Source organism: Malus domestica, chromosome 04 (genome assembly GCF_042453785.1).
Source record: "Malus domestica chromosome 04, GDT2T_hap1".
Lineage (NCBI taxonomy): Eukaryota > Viridiplantae > Streptophyta > Magnoliopsida > Rosales > Rosaceae > Malus > Malus domestica.
Window position 1 is genome coordinate 19,135,915 of NC_091664.1, and position 18,516 is coordinate 19,154,430.

General features: G+C 41.0%; 1 protein-coding gene and 2 long non-coding RNA genes across 6 annotated transcripts; 2 read left to right on the top strand and 1 right to left on the bottom strand.

The window, feature by feature from the left end:
• Window positions 1-5,883: 5,883 nt before the first annotated feature.
• Window positions 5,884-10,641, bottom strand: LOC103419340 (putative disease resistance protein RGA1). Of its 2 annotated transcripts, XM_029101144.2 has the most exons (3): window positions 10,446-10,640; window positions 7,067-9,704; window positions 5,884-6,387 (listed from the first exon to the last, which is right to left on the bottom strand). In XM_029101144.2, the coding sequence occupies exons 1-3, from the start codon at window positions 10,494-10,496 to the stop codon at window positions 6,338-6,340; spliced, it is 2,739 nt and encodes a 912-aa protein (XP_028956977.1). In that variant the 5' UTR covers window positions 10,497-10,640; the 3' UTR covers window positions 5,884-6,337. The 2 variants fall into 2 exon arrangements, with proteins under 2 accessions (XP_028956977.1, XP_070676687.1); XM_070820586.1 differs by lacking the exon at window positions 5,884-6,387 and having other exon boundaries at window positions 6,854-9,704; window positions 10,446-10,641.
• A 3,922-nt stretch (window positions 10,642-14,563) lies between these two features.
• LOC139195298 (uncharacterized) lies at window positions 14,564-15,883 on the top strand. Of its 3 annotated transcripts, none has more exons than XR_011580083.1 (5): window positions 14,564-14,782; window positions 14,867-14,964; window positions 15,053-15,145; window positions 15,229-15,326; window positions 15,502-15,883. It is a non-coding gene; the product is annotated as an uncharacterized lncRNA (long non-coding RNA). The 3 variants fall into 3 exon arrangements; XR_011580084.1 differs by having other exon boundaries at window positions 14,566-14,782; window positions 15,083-15,145; XR_011580082.1 differs by having other exon boundaries at window positions 14,571-14,782; window positions 15,072-15,145.
• Window positions 15,884-16,610: 727 nt separating this feature from the next.
• On the top strand, window positions 16,611-17,978 carry LOC139195299 (uncharacterized). The gene is made up of 3 exons (XR_011580085.1): window positions 16,611-16,736; window positions 17,644-17,799; window positions 17,886-17,978. It is a non-coding gene; the product is annotated as an uncharacterized lncRNA (long non-coding RNA).
• The last annotated feature ends 538 nt before the right edge of the window (window positions 17,979-18,516 follow it).

Below are 18,516 nucleotides of genomic sequence, written 5' to 3' on the forward strand. Positions count from 1 at the left end.
TTCTCTAATACAATACTCTTGACCACATTGTTTGGATTGATAGTTTATTCATGTCTACTATCCAATGTGATTCATTTACTTATATGATTACCTTGAATGTGATTTGGAATGACTTCCTAAATCTCATTCATACTCTGGCCAGAGATTCTTAATCATATCATAGAGTATTCTCCTTCAAACGGTTTGAAGGTTAGAGATCCCTTGTTGCGCATTCACTTGCCTCCATGGCTAAGTGGCTTAACCCCAACTATGGCGTGGACACCATCTGATGGAGTGACTTTGACATTGTCAAAGATCAAGGACTTAACCACAAGACAACTATGATGCCTTAGGTCAAAGGACTACTTTGCATTATCCCAACCATGAGTTCTCATGTGACATGAGTATGAAAACTCCTCGTTGATCGTGTTCAGTGGACTCATTCGCTATTGAGCACCTACATGCTTGTCTTGGTATCAATCACACCAATGACTCGAGACCAGTCACTCTCCATGAGAGAAGACACAGCACGTACTGATCTTAACGGACTGTCAATGCCCAATTGGCAATCCTATGATCATGAACGTTTAGGATATGTATACGAAAGAGAATGGTCTCATAAATCTAACTTGCTTGAATTACATTCTCCTAATCACATATTCATTGGACTTATCATTTAAGCATATAACATTTATATGAGACAGCTTCAAACAATAATCTTTGCCCTTGATATTAAACTAGATTAGTTTAACATGTGAAATGTCCGTAAAGTATCATCATATGATTGGTTTTAGGGCACATTTCCAACATCTCAGCCACATGGATAGTTCAATGTGCTCATCAGCGCCTAACCCTGAGATGTGGATCATCCAAGGCACATTAGCATGGCGTACTTTTCCTGTTCGAACCGAGGTTTGAAACCAAACTTCTACTCAAGACGATAGATGGGGTGATTCAGGTGAGATCCAATGTAGATCCAACTTTCTATTCGATTAGATCAAATTTCAAAGAATCCCACGATTCCATATATTATTAACTGTGTATTTTTTTTTGTTTAATTCGCGAGGAGCTGGATGAGAAGAAACTCTCATGTCCGGTTCTGTAGTAGAGATGGATGGAATTGCTAAACAACCATCAACTATAACCCCAAAAGAACCTAATTTCGTAAACAACACCCGTTGCATTAGAGAGAACTGGGAACTCCTGAGTGTACACAAAACACAGGTTAGTAGGAGAAGGCGAAGATCTCATGCCTTGCTTGCTCTAATCTTCCCCACTTACCTACCGAAAAGAGGAATGCTTGGACCTATTCCTGATAGTGTGATTCGAGTTTTGCTTCTGTCGATCCTCTGTTTATAGATCATTTCACTACACAAAATGTAGTTTACCAAGTCCCCCTTCCAGGATCACTTTTGGAGCTCGCAACGTTGAGTTTTATTCCCAGTTGATCCTTACTAATCCATATGAAGTTAGGTTAACTACTTCCCTCAGTGGGAATAAGGAATTTCAGAATATAAAACCCGAATTAAATGGGATTTTTCCTATCTAAATGGTAAGGAAGAAGGGAGGAACAATCACACTTGGAGAGCGCAGTACAACAGAGAGTTGTATGCTGCGTTCGGGAAGGATGAATCGCTCCCGAAAAGGAATCTATTGATTATCTCCCAATTGGTTGGACCGTAGGTGCGATGATTTACTTCACGGGCGAGGGACAATTAGACATCCAACCCGTAATCGCAACGACCTAATTGCAAAAGCGGAGCTCTACCAATTGAGCTATATCCCCCCGAGCCAAGTGGAGCATGCATGAAGGAGTTAAATGCTTATTCTATTCTTTTCCTTGGCGCAGCTGGGCCATCTTGGACTTGAACCAGAGAGTAATGGCCTTCGCGCTCTATTCTAGTCTATTTCTCTTTGGGCACGACTTCCAAGGGAAGGGATTGAGGTGGGCTTTACCTTCACTTTTCTCATTGATTTGTTACTAGGTGGACTGACGACAGCAGCACTAGTTACACCTCTCTCTTAACAGCTAGGCCCTGATTCACAGCCCTAAGTGAAGGGACAAAAGCGGACTTTGCCCCTCTACCATATCCGTACAAATAAGATAGCCCATTTATACAGAATGGTAAAGAGGCCCTTCTATGATCGGAGAAATTAATAGAAAATGGATATTTTAATCCTTACCAACTTGATCTTGTTGCCCCCGGCAACAAACATGCATGAACCATTTCACGAAGTATGTGTCCGGATAACCCAAAGTCTCGATAGTTAGCTCTTGGTCTTTCGGTAGAAAAACAACGTCGATGAAGGCGTGTAGATGCACTATAGATTATAAGTTCATAACCCTAGCCCATTCCTATTTTGGGCAGAACAGATCTACAAATTCTTTGATTCCAGTTGGTAATAGGGATCTTGAACTAAGAAATAGATTCTAGAAGCTAAAAAAGGGTATCCTGAGCAATTTCAATAATCGGGTTCATTGATATTCCTAAAAAAGAAGCCTCGCCTAGATCCAAGTCTCCCCAATCCTAGTGCGGCGGGTCGGGCCAATCAAATTCATTTTTAGTAAAATAGTGAAGGATATTCCATTAGTAATGAAAAAAGGGGTTGAGGGGATCCGTATATGTTGTTCAGGTCGATCAAAAGGCGCAGAAATAGCTAGAATTGAATGCGGAAAGTATGGAAAAACATCTCGTAATGTATTTAACCAGAAAATAGAAACCAAGCATCATTAGATGAGACCGCTATAGTTTTTCATTCATCCCACAACAAAGGGCGATCAGTGATGCTGCATTTGGCATAGATAAAGGATAGCCTAATAAGGGTCAATCCCAATATAGATCAGCCTCACTCCAAAAACCCGTCCTCAGTTCGGATTGTAGGCTGCAACTCGCCTACATGAAGCCGGAATCGCTAGTAATCGCCGGTCAGCCATATGGCGGTGAATTTGTTCCCGGGCCTTGTACACACCGCCCGTCACACTATGGGTGCGGATTAAGGAGCCGCTCCTCCATGCTGCGGCTGCGGAGGTGGGGGTTGTCGCCTCCCTTGGTTTTTTGGGGGAAGTATCCCAATTCTTTTTTACGGGCCTGCCGAATTACTTCACTAAGTGGGTAGAAGCTTCAACTGTGAAAACTATCATCTCAACTACAGTCAAGAAGTTTATTGAAACCAAGATCCTACACAGATTTGGGGTGCCTGAGACAATTGTTACAGACCGTGGGCCATCTTTTACTTCGAAGGAAGTAGAAAAATTTGCAAGTAAGTTCAAGATAAATATGATCCAATCTAGTCCTTACTAACCCCAGTCAAATGATCAAGCAGAAGCCAGCAACAAAATCTTGGTAAACATTATTAAAAGAATGGTAGCTAAACGTACAGAAAATTGGCATGAGAAGATAGGAGATACTTTATGGGCTTACAGAACCTCAAAGAGGATAGCAGCTGGAACTACTCCTTATGCTCTAACCTTCAGGCAAGATGTTGTACTCCACATGGAGATTAATGTAAGTTCTGTCAGAATTAAGAACCAATTCGCGCTACACAATGAGGAATACATTCAGGCTATGTGTCAAGAAATTGAGAACTTGGATGTAGCCCGAATTGAAGCTTTAACTAAAATTCAAGAAGGGAAGAGAGTTGTTGCCCGAGCATACAACAAGAAGGTAAAGTTAAAAACCTTCAAGGATGAGGAATTAGTATGGAAAGCAATGCTACCTTTGGGAGCTCAAATCAAAGGCTTTGGGAAGTGAAGTCCGACTTGGGAGGGTCCTTTCATTATCAACCATGTACTAGATAAAGGAGGATATTACTTGGCAGATATGGAAGGAAGCTTATAAAGGCATCCAATTAATGCTAAGTTTTTTAAGAAATATCACCCAACCTTGTGGAATGTTAGGGATTGCTACACTGAAGAAGTGCAAACATTATGAGCTTATATATTCACCACAATTGATTTTCAAGGAGGAAATGCAAGCTAAAGTAGATTAAAGAAGTCATTTTCATTTCACTGAATGATGAAGTTACATAAGAATCAACTCAATAGTTTTACATCTTTCGCTAGGGCAGCTATCTTAGAATGGTATGTCTACATGATAAAGAAGATTCTACTCGACTCCTCCAAAATAATGTTACTATTAGCTAACTATGCTTCAGCATCTTCAACTTTAACATTTACTTTCTTGACCTCTTCAATCTCCTGGTGAAGCTAACTGGTTAAGGTCGCTTGTTCAGCCTTAAGAACAGACAGTTACTCATCCAACCTCTCAAGTTTAAAAGACACATTTGTAATCCTTGCTTCCATAGCAGAATCTTCTACTACAAGTCCTACCAAGGCCTTTGACATTGATCCTAAAACTGACAAGGTCGTGGTAGTTGATCCCGAAGCATACACCTATGATGATAAAGTGATCAAGAAAGCAGAAGCTATGAGGAAGTCTAGGCTTATGGATATCAGTGCAAGGGAAGATAGCTTTATATTCAAAGTGGAATCAACCAGTGCGATTAAAGCTACCTGGCTATTTCTTAATGCCATAGAAGTCCTGAAACAGAAGTTGGACGCAATGCCCAACTTAGCCTGAAATGGGTTGGGGGTATACCAATTCTCCTTAGGCATATTGTTTTTTTATAGCTATAAGGACATGAGAAGTCTATGCAGGCCCTAAGAAATGTACTCTTCCTTCATCAAAGAAAAGTTCAGTATGCAGGCCTACCCGAGGGTGATAAAGGCCGTTAAGCAAGCGACGCATGGTGGAAATCCCCTCACCAGTCTCGCGGGGAGATTGAGTTCGAGCAACTTTGGGTGCCATTGGATGATTTTGAGGAGAAAATGGGAAGAAAATCAGAATTAGGTAGGCAAGAACTTAAGAACGAGATAAGTTTCTGGAAAGTCTGAAGGTTCTGAGAGTTCTGGGAAGTTCTGGGAATTTGAAGGCTCAAAATGGCTAAGGTACTTTGTCGATGAGTTTTAAGTGAGGATTATATAGTAAGTGGTTAATTAACGATGGAATTCGTGGGTTAGTACAAGAGTTTTAGTTAATCAATGACTGCTTTAAATGGTACAAGTCCCAAGTGAAGGCATGTGACAGCTATTTAATCATTATTAGCGTCTTTGGTTGTAGATTCAACAATGATTAAAGGGGGCACTATTTGGGTTAATATTAGAACATTGAATTTGAATGAAGGAAATCCTAATGATACTAACTAAAAAGGGACCTGCCCGAAGCCCAGCATCAAGCCCAAGGGCAGATTAAAGCCTTCTTAGCCAAGATATAAGCCACATACTTACCATTGAAGTGACAAGTGATGGAGACTAATCTACTACCAACCAAAGAATACTTTCTAGTGGCATTCCAAGTAAAATGCTGATGACTCACTACCCTCCAAGTGTTTTCGAGCAAGAACAAAGTTACAACAGTCGGGCTAATCTGCCTATAAAATGAGGAAGAGGCCCCAGAGACAAGGACACTCAACCAATCAAACAAAAAAACATACAAACTCTGCTCTCAAGCCAGATTTGCATTCAAAAGCTGAAATCAACCCAGATTCAGTTTTTTTATCGACAAGCTATCTCTTGTCCAGTTTAAAGCTCTGTTATCTCCCTCAGTGGCATAGTTACGATTCCTTTGTGTAAACTTATTTACTATCCATCCCTTTTTAGCACATAAACCCTTGTTAATTCAAAGATAAGTGATTGCAAGAGGTTTAACCTTGACAAACAAGGTGAAATCTTGCATGAGGCTCTTTGTTTGTTTTCTAAATTTGTAGATCTATTACTTAATGCATTCTCTAGTATGTATTCAAGTTATTTCCATCAATTTTCCTATCTTAAGAGTTCCATTTGCATCTGGATCTGGTTAGTTTAATGGATATGTTATCATTAAAATTAATTAAGAACCAAACAAATGACTTAAGAGGATCTGGACTCCCTTCATTCGAACATACAAGACTATGAACTAAAAGTCCTTGTTTACAAGGCAAGAAAAAGAACTTATGTGGACTTAACCCATCCACAACAATCATTTGATAACAAGAGGTCCGAGTAACTTGGGGCACAAATAATCGACTAAAAACACACTTGTTCTACATCTGTTGTACTGAGATAGCAGTGGCACACCTAGCACTTAGTTATTTTTTATTGCGAGCCTCAAGGCCTACACCTAAGGCCCCACAAAGGCACATTTCAGAACTAGCTTTATCCTTTTCTTGTAGCACATCAACAAGTAAGAGCCCGACTACACGTCCAAAGTGCCAATCCCTTAGGGGGCTGTGCTAAGGTTCGAGAATCCTTCTCCAGAGATATCTTTACCCGACCAGTACCTTTAGAAGAGTGACTGACTTAAGTTGAATAATGTAACAATTAGTACTCATTTAGAGATATTGGAAGATTCTGAAGTCGGATCCCGTCAACTACAGATTTAAACATAATACGTCAAAAACTTGAGCATAATTTTAACTAATTGACTATAACAAATGGTACCTTGAAATGCTCATATGAATACGAAGAACACTTCAAAACTCATAGATAAATCTTCTTTTTATTTTTTTTTCCAACTAATAACATAAATCATATCCTTATTTCAACTATTCACTAATAACTCAAGTGGGGAAAGGAGAGAACAATTAAAAGAGATGAGAAGACATGATTGGACTAGGTAGGTAACCAGATGCATATCATGATGTAAACATATCTTGTCACAAATTTGTAGGATTGAAATTTGTTAGATATTTAGAGAGAAGGACCACTTACCCACTCCTTACCACATGGATATTATTTCAACTTAACCATCTGTTGTTGTCTTAAAAACCCCCACCTATTGCTAGGTGTTGAATTTTATCACAAAACCCTTGTGTTAGTACAAGTGAAACCATACACTTATATAGTATTTTATTTTTTTTATTCCCCGATGCGAGACTTATATTCAACAAAATTCATATCATGTACATTAAATTGTAGTATAGGGAAAACGAAACAAAAACATACATACAACATAGCAACTAATTAAGTTTAATGAGAAGTAAGAAAGAAAAAAAGAACACATGATGAGTACTTGATACGTGAACCGGAAAGAAAAAAAGAGAGAAATACCTTCAATCTCTGGAATATGTGAAATTTTGGACCATTCTGGGCCGCTCTCCTTTTTGCACTTCTCTTTTAGAAGAGGACAATCAGAAAATGATATGTGTTCTAATTTGGTGAGGCATTTCATAGCTTCAACCGTAGGTAGATACATCAGATTCCTGCACTCCCATATATGTAGGGACACAAGAGATGCAAGGTTCCCCAACCACTCTGGAAGAGCCTCCATTCCTTCAAACTCGAATATATCCAAATGTGCTAGAGAAGTGAAGTGTTGAACTTGTTCAGGCAGAGACTTGAGCTTACGCCAACCCCACAAGCTTAACCTTTCAAGTTGTGGCAGAACCTGAAAAGAAGGGAATGAATCGAGCTCCTTCCAAAATCCACCAATTTCGAATTTCTTCAAGCAGGTGAGGTTTTCTAAACTTGGAATAGTTTCTAGATTTGGGCACCTGTTTATACTGAGTATCTCAAGAGAAGAAGACAGTTGTAGCCCATCTGGAAAATGGGCCAGACTTTCACAACCTCTGATAGACAGTGAATGAAGAGAGGTACAGTATTCCAGCTCAGTTACCAGTTGGCTTGTCCCTCCATCACAACCACCAATTTCTAATTTTCGGAGGGACCGGCAGCCCTGTAAAGTTAGAATGAACTCTAGACTTGTGCAGTCATATATCGCCAGAGAGTGGAGGGAGGGTGGGAGGCTGTGAATCCCAGTAGATGTTAGCTTTTTGCAAGAAGATATAGTCAAGTCCTGAAGAGAGGTACAATGTTCTAACCCACTCGGCAAGCTTGATAATTCAGGGCAATTGTGAATATCTAATATACAGAGAGAAGCGAGGCCCTGTGTGATTGGAATGGATGTTATTTTGGAGCAGTCTCTTATTTTCAACATTTGAAGAGAAGTGCAGTATTCAAGTCCATTAGGTAGACTGGATAACTGAGGACAGCCATCAATGGATAATTCACAGAGAGAAGCCAAACTGTGCATATCTGGAATGAGCTCTAGACTACTGCAACCCCGCACATACAACGTCTCAAGAGAAACAAGAGTTTGCAACCCATCCGGCAGACACCTAAGTTTATGACAGTCAAAAATAATCACGGACTTAAGAGAAGTGCAGCACCCAAATACATCATCCATGGTAACAGAACTCATGTCCCAACAATTGTAAATCTTCAAACATGCAAGATTCTTGTTGTTTTTTAACATCCCTTCTGGCAGATAATCAAGTCCCTTTATATTCTTTATTTCCAAAGAGGTCAGAGTGGTCAGGTTGCTGCTTATATTGGATATTGGCATGCCGCTAGCCATAGAATATATGACTAACCTTTTAAGAGATGGAAAATGACTAGGAGCACTTCTCAATTGATTGCAATTGTGCAGACGCAGCTCCTCGAGGCATGGAAAGAGCACAATGTTTTCTGGTGCTTCCATCCATTCAATTAGATCGTTGGCACCAATGATAGCTAATATTTTTAATGAAGGAAAGGGACTTCCCATCATCCACGATGCAAATTTGTCACCCATGAAGTTGCGAATCTCTAAAAATTCCAGTTTAGTATTCGGTGGTTGAAGGCCTTCTAGTACATCGAGGTCGTTAATATTGATCCGTGACCTGTCCCATACAAAGACTAATCTGCGAATGCCTGTCTTGTCCACTAATTTTGCCTTCCTTGCTTCTTCTCCATCTCTCACAAGCTCGAGATTATGAATGGATAATCGGCCTTTCAATTGCTTTAAGCCAGCCAGTTCCTCTATTCCACGACCTCTCTCCTTACCCACAATGAAAAAAGATAATGATCGGAGATTAGTCAATTGCCCAACCCCAACTGGATATATCTCATCATCTCGATCAAAATAAAAATGTCTCAGATTTATCAATTTAAGCAGCTCCTTTGGGAACTTAACTTTGAGTCTGAACATCCTCAATGTCTGTAGATTATAAAGCTTGCCAATACATTGGGGGAGCGTCCTCATCCTTGTTCTCGAAACATCTAGATACCTCAAGTGTTTCAACTCCCCAATTGAAATTGGTAACTCCTTGATAAAAGCCTCGCATAATTTTAACACACGTAAGCCTTTAAATCTTGATAAGATGTCACAATGAACTTCACCATTCCAAAAAATTGAGCGCAATTTATGTACACCTCCTTTTGATATTCCTTGTAACATTGAGGTAGAAATTTGCGCCACATGTCGAAACTCATTGGATTCTTTGCTCTTTGATTTTGATACATATTCTGCAAGATCATGCACAAGATCGTGCATCTTGCAATGAGTAATAGTAGTAGCAGTATACGTATCCACTGTAACATCTTGAAAAAAAGAGCTCTCCAAGAGAATATTAAAATATTCATTTCCAATATCCTCCATCTCTAGATTACTTTGGTTGGGAGAAGGGCACTGAAGTAACCCATGAGCCATCCATACTTGGATCAAATCATCCTTTTCAATTTTGAAATCTTTGGTGAACATTGAGCAATATGCAAAACACCGTTTTAAAGATGGAATTTTCAATTCATCAAAACTCAACTTCAAAACCGACAAAATTCTATAATCTCCTTCTTGTAAATCCCACATTCTGTTGTTTAGAATTGAATGCCATCCATCACTCTTTTTGCATCGCATCATATTTCCTAAAACCTATTGATAGACGATCATGATTTCAAATTTTTATTAAACAATAATGGGCTATAAAATTGAAGAAGTAATAACAATATAACGTAAGAAATATCAAAACTTATAGAGGTACAGTCATTTTGCTATATTCGGCCATATCTGACCCTAACCATTTTTAGGCTATCGCCAATTCAAGGGGCTGACCCAAATTCCACCCCAATCCCAAAATCCCAGTTTTCCCACCCCAAAATATATGCCTCGGAAAGAATGTGGACCTAAAATTTGAGTTTTTTTTTGTTTCCACCCTCTATTGGAGATAGCTTTAGAGGGACAATCTTTAACAGGTACAATTGTTTCAATTAAGTAAGAATAGCCGCAAAATTCTAACCATATATGACCGTAGATAGTGAATGTATTAAGTAATTGATGTATCATAGCGCAATCATAATTTCTTTCATATAGAATCATTAACCAAAGAATCACTTAGTACTACGGTCCAGTGGTATTTTTCTTCACATGTAAGTGAGAGGTCTTAGATTCGATTCTCGCCAAAGGCGGATTTAAACCACGTTATTGCTAGTTCATTGTGAGGTTAAGCCAATCCCCTCCCATTTAATGTAGATAATATCCTTTGTTCAAAAAAATGATAATGAATAGTACCATTTTAAAATAACCTAGGCTAAGAAACTCGCGGGTTGGAACAATATATAATAACCATAAAAAAAAAGCATTTGAAAACTTGAGCAAATTGATAATATAGCTTACCTTTGCCACTAATGGAACACCTGCACATTTTTTGGCGATCTCCCTTGCCATTCTCTCTTGATCTTCAGTTAAAGGAGCACTATCATCTAGAAATGCTTTATTCCTTAATATGAGCCAACATTCATCATCTGATAGTTTTTCCAAATCGCACCGAGGAAATGTTTGCACAATTGAAGCTGTTGATGCACAAAATCAGCGAAGACTTTGGTACAACAGAAAGTGTCAGGTTTTGTGACCTTCGCTTGGTTGCTTCGGTCACTAGTGAGGATAAGTACGTAAATGAATAGAGACAGAGAAGCAAACACAGGATGTACGTGGTTCACCTAGATTGGCTACGTCCACGGAGTAGAGGAGTTCTTATTAGTAGTGAAGGGCTTACACAAGTACAAAGGATCAAGCTCTCAATTTAGTGAGTTCTTGTGAATGATTTAACACAAAATGGCATTAGGCAATATTGTGGGGGAATGACCCCTATTTATAGAAAAACTTGTAGCTTTGTCACATTGACATGTGTCATGTTGTGATTGGTTCTTAATGTCGACACGTGCTGTGCTCTGATTGGCTTCTAATCTTGACACGTGTCGAGTAGTGATTGGCCTCCTGGTCGGAGGGGAACTCTTCCTTGACAGTATAGCGTTGGCCGGTGCTCGGTAGTTTCGGGATTGGTCAAGTATGGTACAAACAGTGCTCCCCTAAGTTCCCGAGTGAGGGAAACTCCTCGGTTGGGGACTTGCAAGATCCGATCCCTTGAGTAATCACGAAACTTCTAAGTACCGAAGTGTGGTCTGATCTTCATCTGCCCTTCTCTGGAAGTACCTTTCCTCCATCCGGGAATGGTGTATTTAGCTGATGTTGACGCACAAGGTAATGTATCAATTTCACTTGAAGCTTAGTTGTAGTTTCGGGCTTAGTCAAGTGTGATACAAACCCTATAGTAGGAGTCCCCCAAGTCGCCGAGCTAGGAGATCTGCCGAAAGAGGTGACAGACAAGGTAAGCAGTCAAACTTCCAAGTAAGCAACCCAGGATCAGAGATTTGACTTCGGCTTCCGGTTGATTGTTCTTCTTCTCCTTGTCTCTCATTCAACTGTCAGGATAAGGAGAAGCAAATGGATAAGAGATGATATGAGATACTTTTGCTTTGGAAGAAGTAACTTTCCACAGGCTTATTCTTGAACTGTGCTGGAGGGTTTTCTGGTGCCCTTCAGAGTATAAGGCCGACTCAAAAATTTGAGGGTCAAAACAAGTCCATCAAATCTAGAGTACGTTCGACCTTGATGATATGGGATACTTTTGCTGTTGACGGAATAATGAATGTGATCTGGAAAGGTGTCGTGCTGTAGTGATCTGTTTCAGCCCACCGTTGAACCTTCTGCTTCAATCTTTTGCATGGCAGAAGTGGTGTGCAACCTTTGCATTTAAATGGTCCTTCAGAACATTCCTTCATAGTGACTCATCCCCGCTTGGCAGCTTCAGTGTAAAGAGCCAATATCTGATCAACTGTCATGAGGTATTTGCCGGTGGAATTCGTGACCTTGACAGCAGTTGAGGATGAGTACTCGAGAGCAATGCTAAGTAAGCAACCAGGCAAAGGCTCCAGGCAGTCAGTTCCAAATTGGAGGTTTGATTTCAGGTTCCGACTGACTGCTCTCTTTCTCCTTGTCCTGCAGGTGTGGACAAGGACAAAGACAAAGACAGGGAGAAAGCATGATATGGGATACTCTTGCTTTCGACCCTGATGATATGAGATACTCTTGTTCTTGGTGTGGCTTATTTGCTGAGGTATTATCGGGGGGAAATAAAGCTGAGTATTTCGAGAGGTTATGTTGAGGGTGCCTTTTCGAATGCGAGAAAGGGTTGAGCATTTTTGCAGGTTTGCCTGTCCGTTGAGGAGGGAGGTCAATGTATATAGGGATTTCCCAATAACAAGTAGTAATGCTATTCCTTTACCCTTCTTGGTCACAGCAATGTAGTGGGAGCTGCCAGCTTCACGTGTTTTAATTTTGTCAGAGCACTTTGAAAAAGTGGTATGTGGTATCTGGAAAGCTGATATTACGTGTGAAGATTACAGACAAGCTTTATCTAAGGAAATCTGGCTCTCGAAGTTCTGAGAGTTGTGCCTCTTCGGCTTTCGAAGAAGCAATCCCGTCGAGGATCTGACTCTCGAGATTCGGAAAGCGGTGCTACTCCGGTTTTTGAGAAAGTAATTATGTTGGGAGTCTTTTCTCGAATGTGAGTAAAGGTTGGACGTTCTTGCCAACCTGTCTTGCCGCAAAACACGGAGGTCGACACACATAGGGACTTTCCAGTTATCAAGCAGTGGTGCTGTTCCTTTACCCTTATGGGTAATAGTAGGGTAGCTGGAACTTCGAAATTCTCGTGCCTAAACTTTGTCAGAGATCTTTGACTAAGTTATATGTGGTACCCGAGGAGTTGATGGTGCATATGGAGAGCGGTGATTGAACAGTAAGATTCATGTGCCTTCTACTTCACCAGAAATCTTCGACAGATTGCCCGTAATTTCCGCAAAGCTGATTGTGCATGTGACAGGTGCTGACGAGGCTGAAAAAGCAGGTGCTTCTTCGATTTCTGAGATCGGCCCTCGTGGTCTCTGAGCAGCCCAGCTTTTGAGAAAGCAAACGCCTCTTCGATTTCTGAGATCGGCCCTCGTGGTCTCTGAGCAGCCCAGCTTTTGAGAAAGCAAACGCCTCTTCGATTTCTGAGATCGGCCCTCGTGGTCTCTGAGCAGCCCAGCTTTTGAGAAAGCAAACGCCTCTTCGATTTCTGAAGCTCCGTCGAGTGCAGATTTTTATAGAGGCTAGCATTAAGTTCCACAGCACACTTGAATCTCTACCAGTAGAAGCTCATTTCTTGCACTTCTAAGATCTTGATTTGTCTGACCTCTTCCTTCTTCAACACATTTGAAAATGTCTGGACCCTCCGACCGTCGTTTTGACTTGAACCTTGGAGAAGAGACAGCCACGCCTTCTCCAGACAACATATGGCGCCCATCCTTCATATCCCCTACTGGTCCTCTTACCGTTGGGGATTCTGTGATGAAGAATGATATGACCGCTGCAGTGGTGGCCAGGAACCTTCTCACTCCCAAAGATAACAGACTACTTTCCAAACGGTCTGATGAGTTGGCTGTTAAGGACTCTCTGGCTCTTAGTGTTCAGTGTGCAGGTTCTGTGTCTAATATGGCCCAACGCCTATTTGCTAGAACCCGCCAAGTTGAATCATTGGCTGCTGAAGTGATGAGTCTCAAACAGGAGATTAGAGGGCTCAAGCATGAGAATAAGCAGTTGCACCGGCTCGCCCATGACTATGCTACAAACATGAAGAGGAAGCTTGACCAGATGAAGGAATCTGATGGTAAGGTTTTACTTGATCATCAGCGGTTTGTGGGTTTGTTCCAAAGGCATTTATTGCCTTCGTCCTCTGGGGCTGTACCTGGTAATGAAGCTTCAAATGATGAACCTCCAATGCCTCCTCCTTCTGGGGTTCTACCGACTGCTGAGACTTCCCCTAAGCAACCTTTGTGAAGGCTCCCTTTTGTTTGTTTATTTTGACTCATGTATATGTACATATTTGTGGCTTATCGAAAATATTAATAAATAAGCTTTGCTTCATTTCAACATATTGTGTTAAATACACCAAAGCCTTCTTCATAAAGTTCTTTGAATTTTTTGCTTTTGTTGAAACCTGTATTGTTGAAGCTTTGTGAGTGGAGCATGTAGTTTGAGGTAGTGTTCCCTTAATTTCCCGAGTGAGGAAAACTTCTCGGTTGGAGACTTGAAAAATCCAAGTCACTGAGTGGTTGTGAGACTGCCGAGTATCAAGGTGCAGTAGCATATGGTGGGAGTCCCCCAAGTCTTCAGGTGAAGAGAGTTGCCGAATGAGGTGTCTAGCTAGTAGTCAATGTCATGAGTAGGAAAACTTCACTTGTTTCTTTTCGAAGTGGTAACCCAGGGCTCTTTCTTCATATATTGTTTTTTGTTATGAAGATGTGTTAGGCCCAAAGAAGTGGAGGCCTAGGAACTTTTTTTTTTTTTTTTTTTTTTTACTCCCTCCCTTTTTCTTGTGTCATTTACATGGGTGTATTCGAATGGAGCTGAATGAGGGGTAGGGTATGACTCATTATCATGTGCCATGATTTTGTCTTCCTTTAGCTTCTCTTTTGCTTTGCTTTAGTCTTCCTTTAGCTTTTCTTCAATATAACACCATTTTCTGTGGCTCAGATCGCAAAACCATCTTCATGAAAGTTGTTCCTTAGCTCGTGAACTACAACATATCCGAATTGGAGATCCATCGGAGCAGTACAACTCCAGAAATTCAGGTATGATGAGTGATTGTTCGTCATTTGTATATCAACGCGTCAGACTTGTTGTGAGCTTCAAAAACTCCATTTTCTCTTGCTCAGATCAACATACTTTCTTCATCGAAGTTGTTCCTTAACTTGTGAACTACAACATATCCAAATTTGAGGTCCCTCGGAGCAGTATAACTCCAGAAATCCAGGTATGATGAGTGACTGTTTATCATTTGTCTGTCAACCCGTCAGATTTGTTGTGAGCTTTGAAACTCTATTTTCTCTTGCTCAAATAAGCATGCTTTCTTCATTGAAGTTGTTCCTCAGCTTGTGAACTACAACATATCCAAATTTGAGATCCCTCGGAGCTGTATAACTCAAGAAATTCAGGTATGATGAATGACTGGTTATTATTTTTCTGTCAACCCGTCAGATTTGTTGTGAGCTTTGAAACTCTATTTTCTCTTCCTCAGATCAGCATGCTTTCTTCATTGAAGTTGTTCCTCAGCTTGTGAACTTCAACATATCCAAATTTGAGATCCCTCGGAGAAGTATAACTCCAGAAATCCAGGTATGATGAATGACTGGTTATTATTTTTCTGTCAACCCGTCAGATTTGTTGTGAGCTTTGAAACTCTATTTTCTATTGTTCAGATCAGCATGCTTTCTTCATTGAAGTTGTTCCTCATCGTCTCTTTCATAACATATCAAAAATTCAGAATGAACTAATGGTTAAATATTTCCAGATCTTCGAAACATCACAGCAGCTTCGAAATCTGCAAGAATCCGACTGTCATGCTTGGAGCTTCAACACTTTAATTTCCGTGGCTCAAACAGAAATGGTTCCTTCTTGAAAGTTGTTCATCTGCTCAAGAACTAGAGGGTGTCCAAAATTCAGCTCCATTGGAGAGAAGCAGCAGCTGCAAAAATTTGATAGAGAAAAGGAGGCGAAGCTTTGTTGGATTTCTAGGCTGGGGAAGATTCCAGTTTTTGTAGCAACTTCAGTACTGGTGAATTGCTTGTATTTTTGTCCATAACTAAATTTTGGACTTTGAATTATTATTTGATCTATCATAATATGTTTGGGAACATATATAAGTGAATAAATAAGAAGGAAGATTTTGGGCCCTTGTGGGTGTAAAACAAAAAAATGTTTAGGTTGTGTGAACAAAATTTGTTTATTTGGAGCAAGGTTTTGTGTTGAAGCTTTGTAGGTGAAGCTTTGGTGTTGAAGCTTTCTAGGTGAAGCTTTGTAGATGAAGCTTTGTAGATGAAGCTTTCTAGGTGAAGCTTTGATGGTGAAGCTTTGATGGTGAAAGTATGTAGATGAAGCTTTCTAGGTGAAGCTTTTTTAGGTGAAGCTTTGTAGGTGAAGCTTTTTTAAGTGAAGCTTTGGGCCCTTGTGAAGCTTTGGAGGTGAAGCTTTTTTGGGTGAAGCTTTGTGGGTGAAGCTTTTGAGGTGAAGCTTTGTGGGTGAAGCTTTGGAGGTGAAGCTTTTCGGGTGAAGCTTTTTTGGGTGAAGCTTTGTGGGTGAAGCTTTTTAGGTGAAGCTTTGTGGGTGAAGCTTTGGAGGTGAAGCTTTTTTAAGTGAAGCTTTGGGCCCTTGTGAAGCTTTGGAGGTGAAGCTTTTCGGGTGAAGCTTTTTTGGGTGAAGCTTTGTGGGTGAAGCTTTTGAGGTGAAGCTTTGTGGGTGAAGCTTTGGAGGTGAAGCTTTTCGGGTGAAGCTTTTTTTGGGTGAAGCTTTGTGGGTGAAGCTTTTTTGGGTGAAGCTTTGTGGGTGAAGCTTTTGAGGTGAAGCTTTGTGGGTGAAGCTTTGGAGGTGAAGCTTTTCGGGTGAAGCTTTTTTGGATGAAGCTGTTTTTTTTTTTTTTTTTTTTTTGGCGCTTGACACGGTCTTCATTTGCTTGTTTTGTAGTGACTGTGGAAGACGGATTGCTTTCTGATTGAGAAGGGTTCCGGCATCGCTTTGCACCATCTTCATGTGGGTAATATAGGAACTTCCTTATGTTTTGATCATGCATGTAGTGATAGAATTTGTTTCTTCTTATTGTAGATGTCAGAGCCTGGAAGTTCTAGTGATGAGGGCTCTTCTAGCTTTAGCTCTAAGTCTGAGTCTGCAATGTCGGAGTCTTCAGGGTCTTTGTTAGAGTCCGGTACTAGAGAAACATTGGATGATCTTCCCAACCGTCAAACTTTAGCTATTGCTAGTTCTTCCTCCATGGCGTTGGGTGAGGGGGTTGTTTATGATGCCATACCCATAGTTCGCTCTGAGTTCACAGCAGACCATCTAAAGAATAACTTGTTAGATAATGAGAAGCAGGTTGAGGCGCTAAGGCAATCATGTAATATCCCTCGTAGTGTAGGGATACGTTTGGTACATGATGAAGAATGGCCTTCTGAGCCTCCCCAGGGTCATGTTATGTTCTACACCCAGATATTACTGACTTTAGGGGTGAGACTACCTTTACATCCGTGGTTGCAAAAGATGTTATCTTTGATCGGATATGCACCTGGGCAACTCAATCCTGGTTTCTGGGATACTTTGATTGGATTTTATATCATTTGGATGGAGTGTGGGTTGTGTGAGCCTTCCTTCCATCAGTGGCGTTACTGTTACAAGATGCGCCCAGCAAAATCATGCACTGGTTATGCCGAGTGTGCATGTCGGAGTGAGAGAGAGCGTATTGTGTATGGTAAGAAAAAGGCATACTACACATGGAAAAACCGTTGGTGCTTTCTGTATAATGATTGGGAGTATGATAAGGGTGTCACGCCTGAGCGACGTGTGCTTACTCACTTCCAGACTGTAGGTTGTAACGTATCAACCGTTCGTACTATTTGCTATTTGTTGTGGTCTTTTCTTGCTTCTAACACTTTGCTTCATGTAGTGACGCGGGGCACCATCCAACTGTTTGGGCAGGAGCTATCTGACATAGAGAAGGTGTTGAGGGTGCCCAAAGAGGATAGACACTTAAGCAAGCTACGACCCTTATTTCGTCGGTACGGTTTCCAACCCTTAGTTTCCGAGAGCCAGGGACGATCGAGTAAGTTGTATCCTTCATGTAAACTTAGCTCAATTCCTTACTTTATTTGGAAAGTTGTATTTCTTATTTTGATTTTCCTTATGCAGTGGAGAAGGTAAGCAAGAAAACAGGGACTAGCACCCATAAAAGGAAAGCACCAGTGTTAGTTCCTTCGGAAGACATCCTACCGCATAAGAAAATTCATAAGTTCCGAGGGGAACCATCCGTTAGACCTAAGTCCCAAGATGGGGTCCTTAAGGGGCCTGCCTTTAGGAAGACTGGAGTCGAGACCGTTGATAATGCTGCTGCCGTAGTTGCAGGAGAAGGGAGCCGACTGTTGCCTCATCCTCTTACTATGGAGCACACTGTCCAGGAAAGTGATCCTGGTTCCCGCCATGAGGGGAAAGGCAAGGAAAGAGCTGGCAGTGTCCCGTGGAAGGACTTGAGGGTTGCCACGCGGCCAAAGGATTTTGGGGATATCAACAATTGCTTGGCAGGGCGTCGATTCGCCTTCGATGAGCTCGGAGAGCCCTTAGCTAAGGATGAATCGGATTGCGACCGGATGTTGAAGCTGTCTTCATATGTGAGTGTTACTTTGTCATTTCCTTACTTTTTCCTCTTTATTATCATTATTTAGGTAGTGATGATCGTCTTGCCATGCAGGTCATGGCCGAGTATCAAGACAGACTGCAAGAGGTTGAGCGGTACAAGGCAAAACTGAAGGAGAATAAGCAGCTT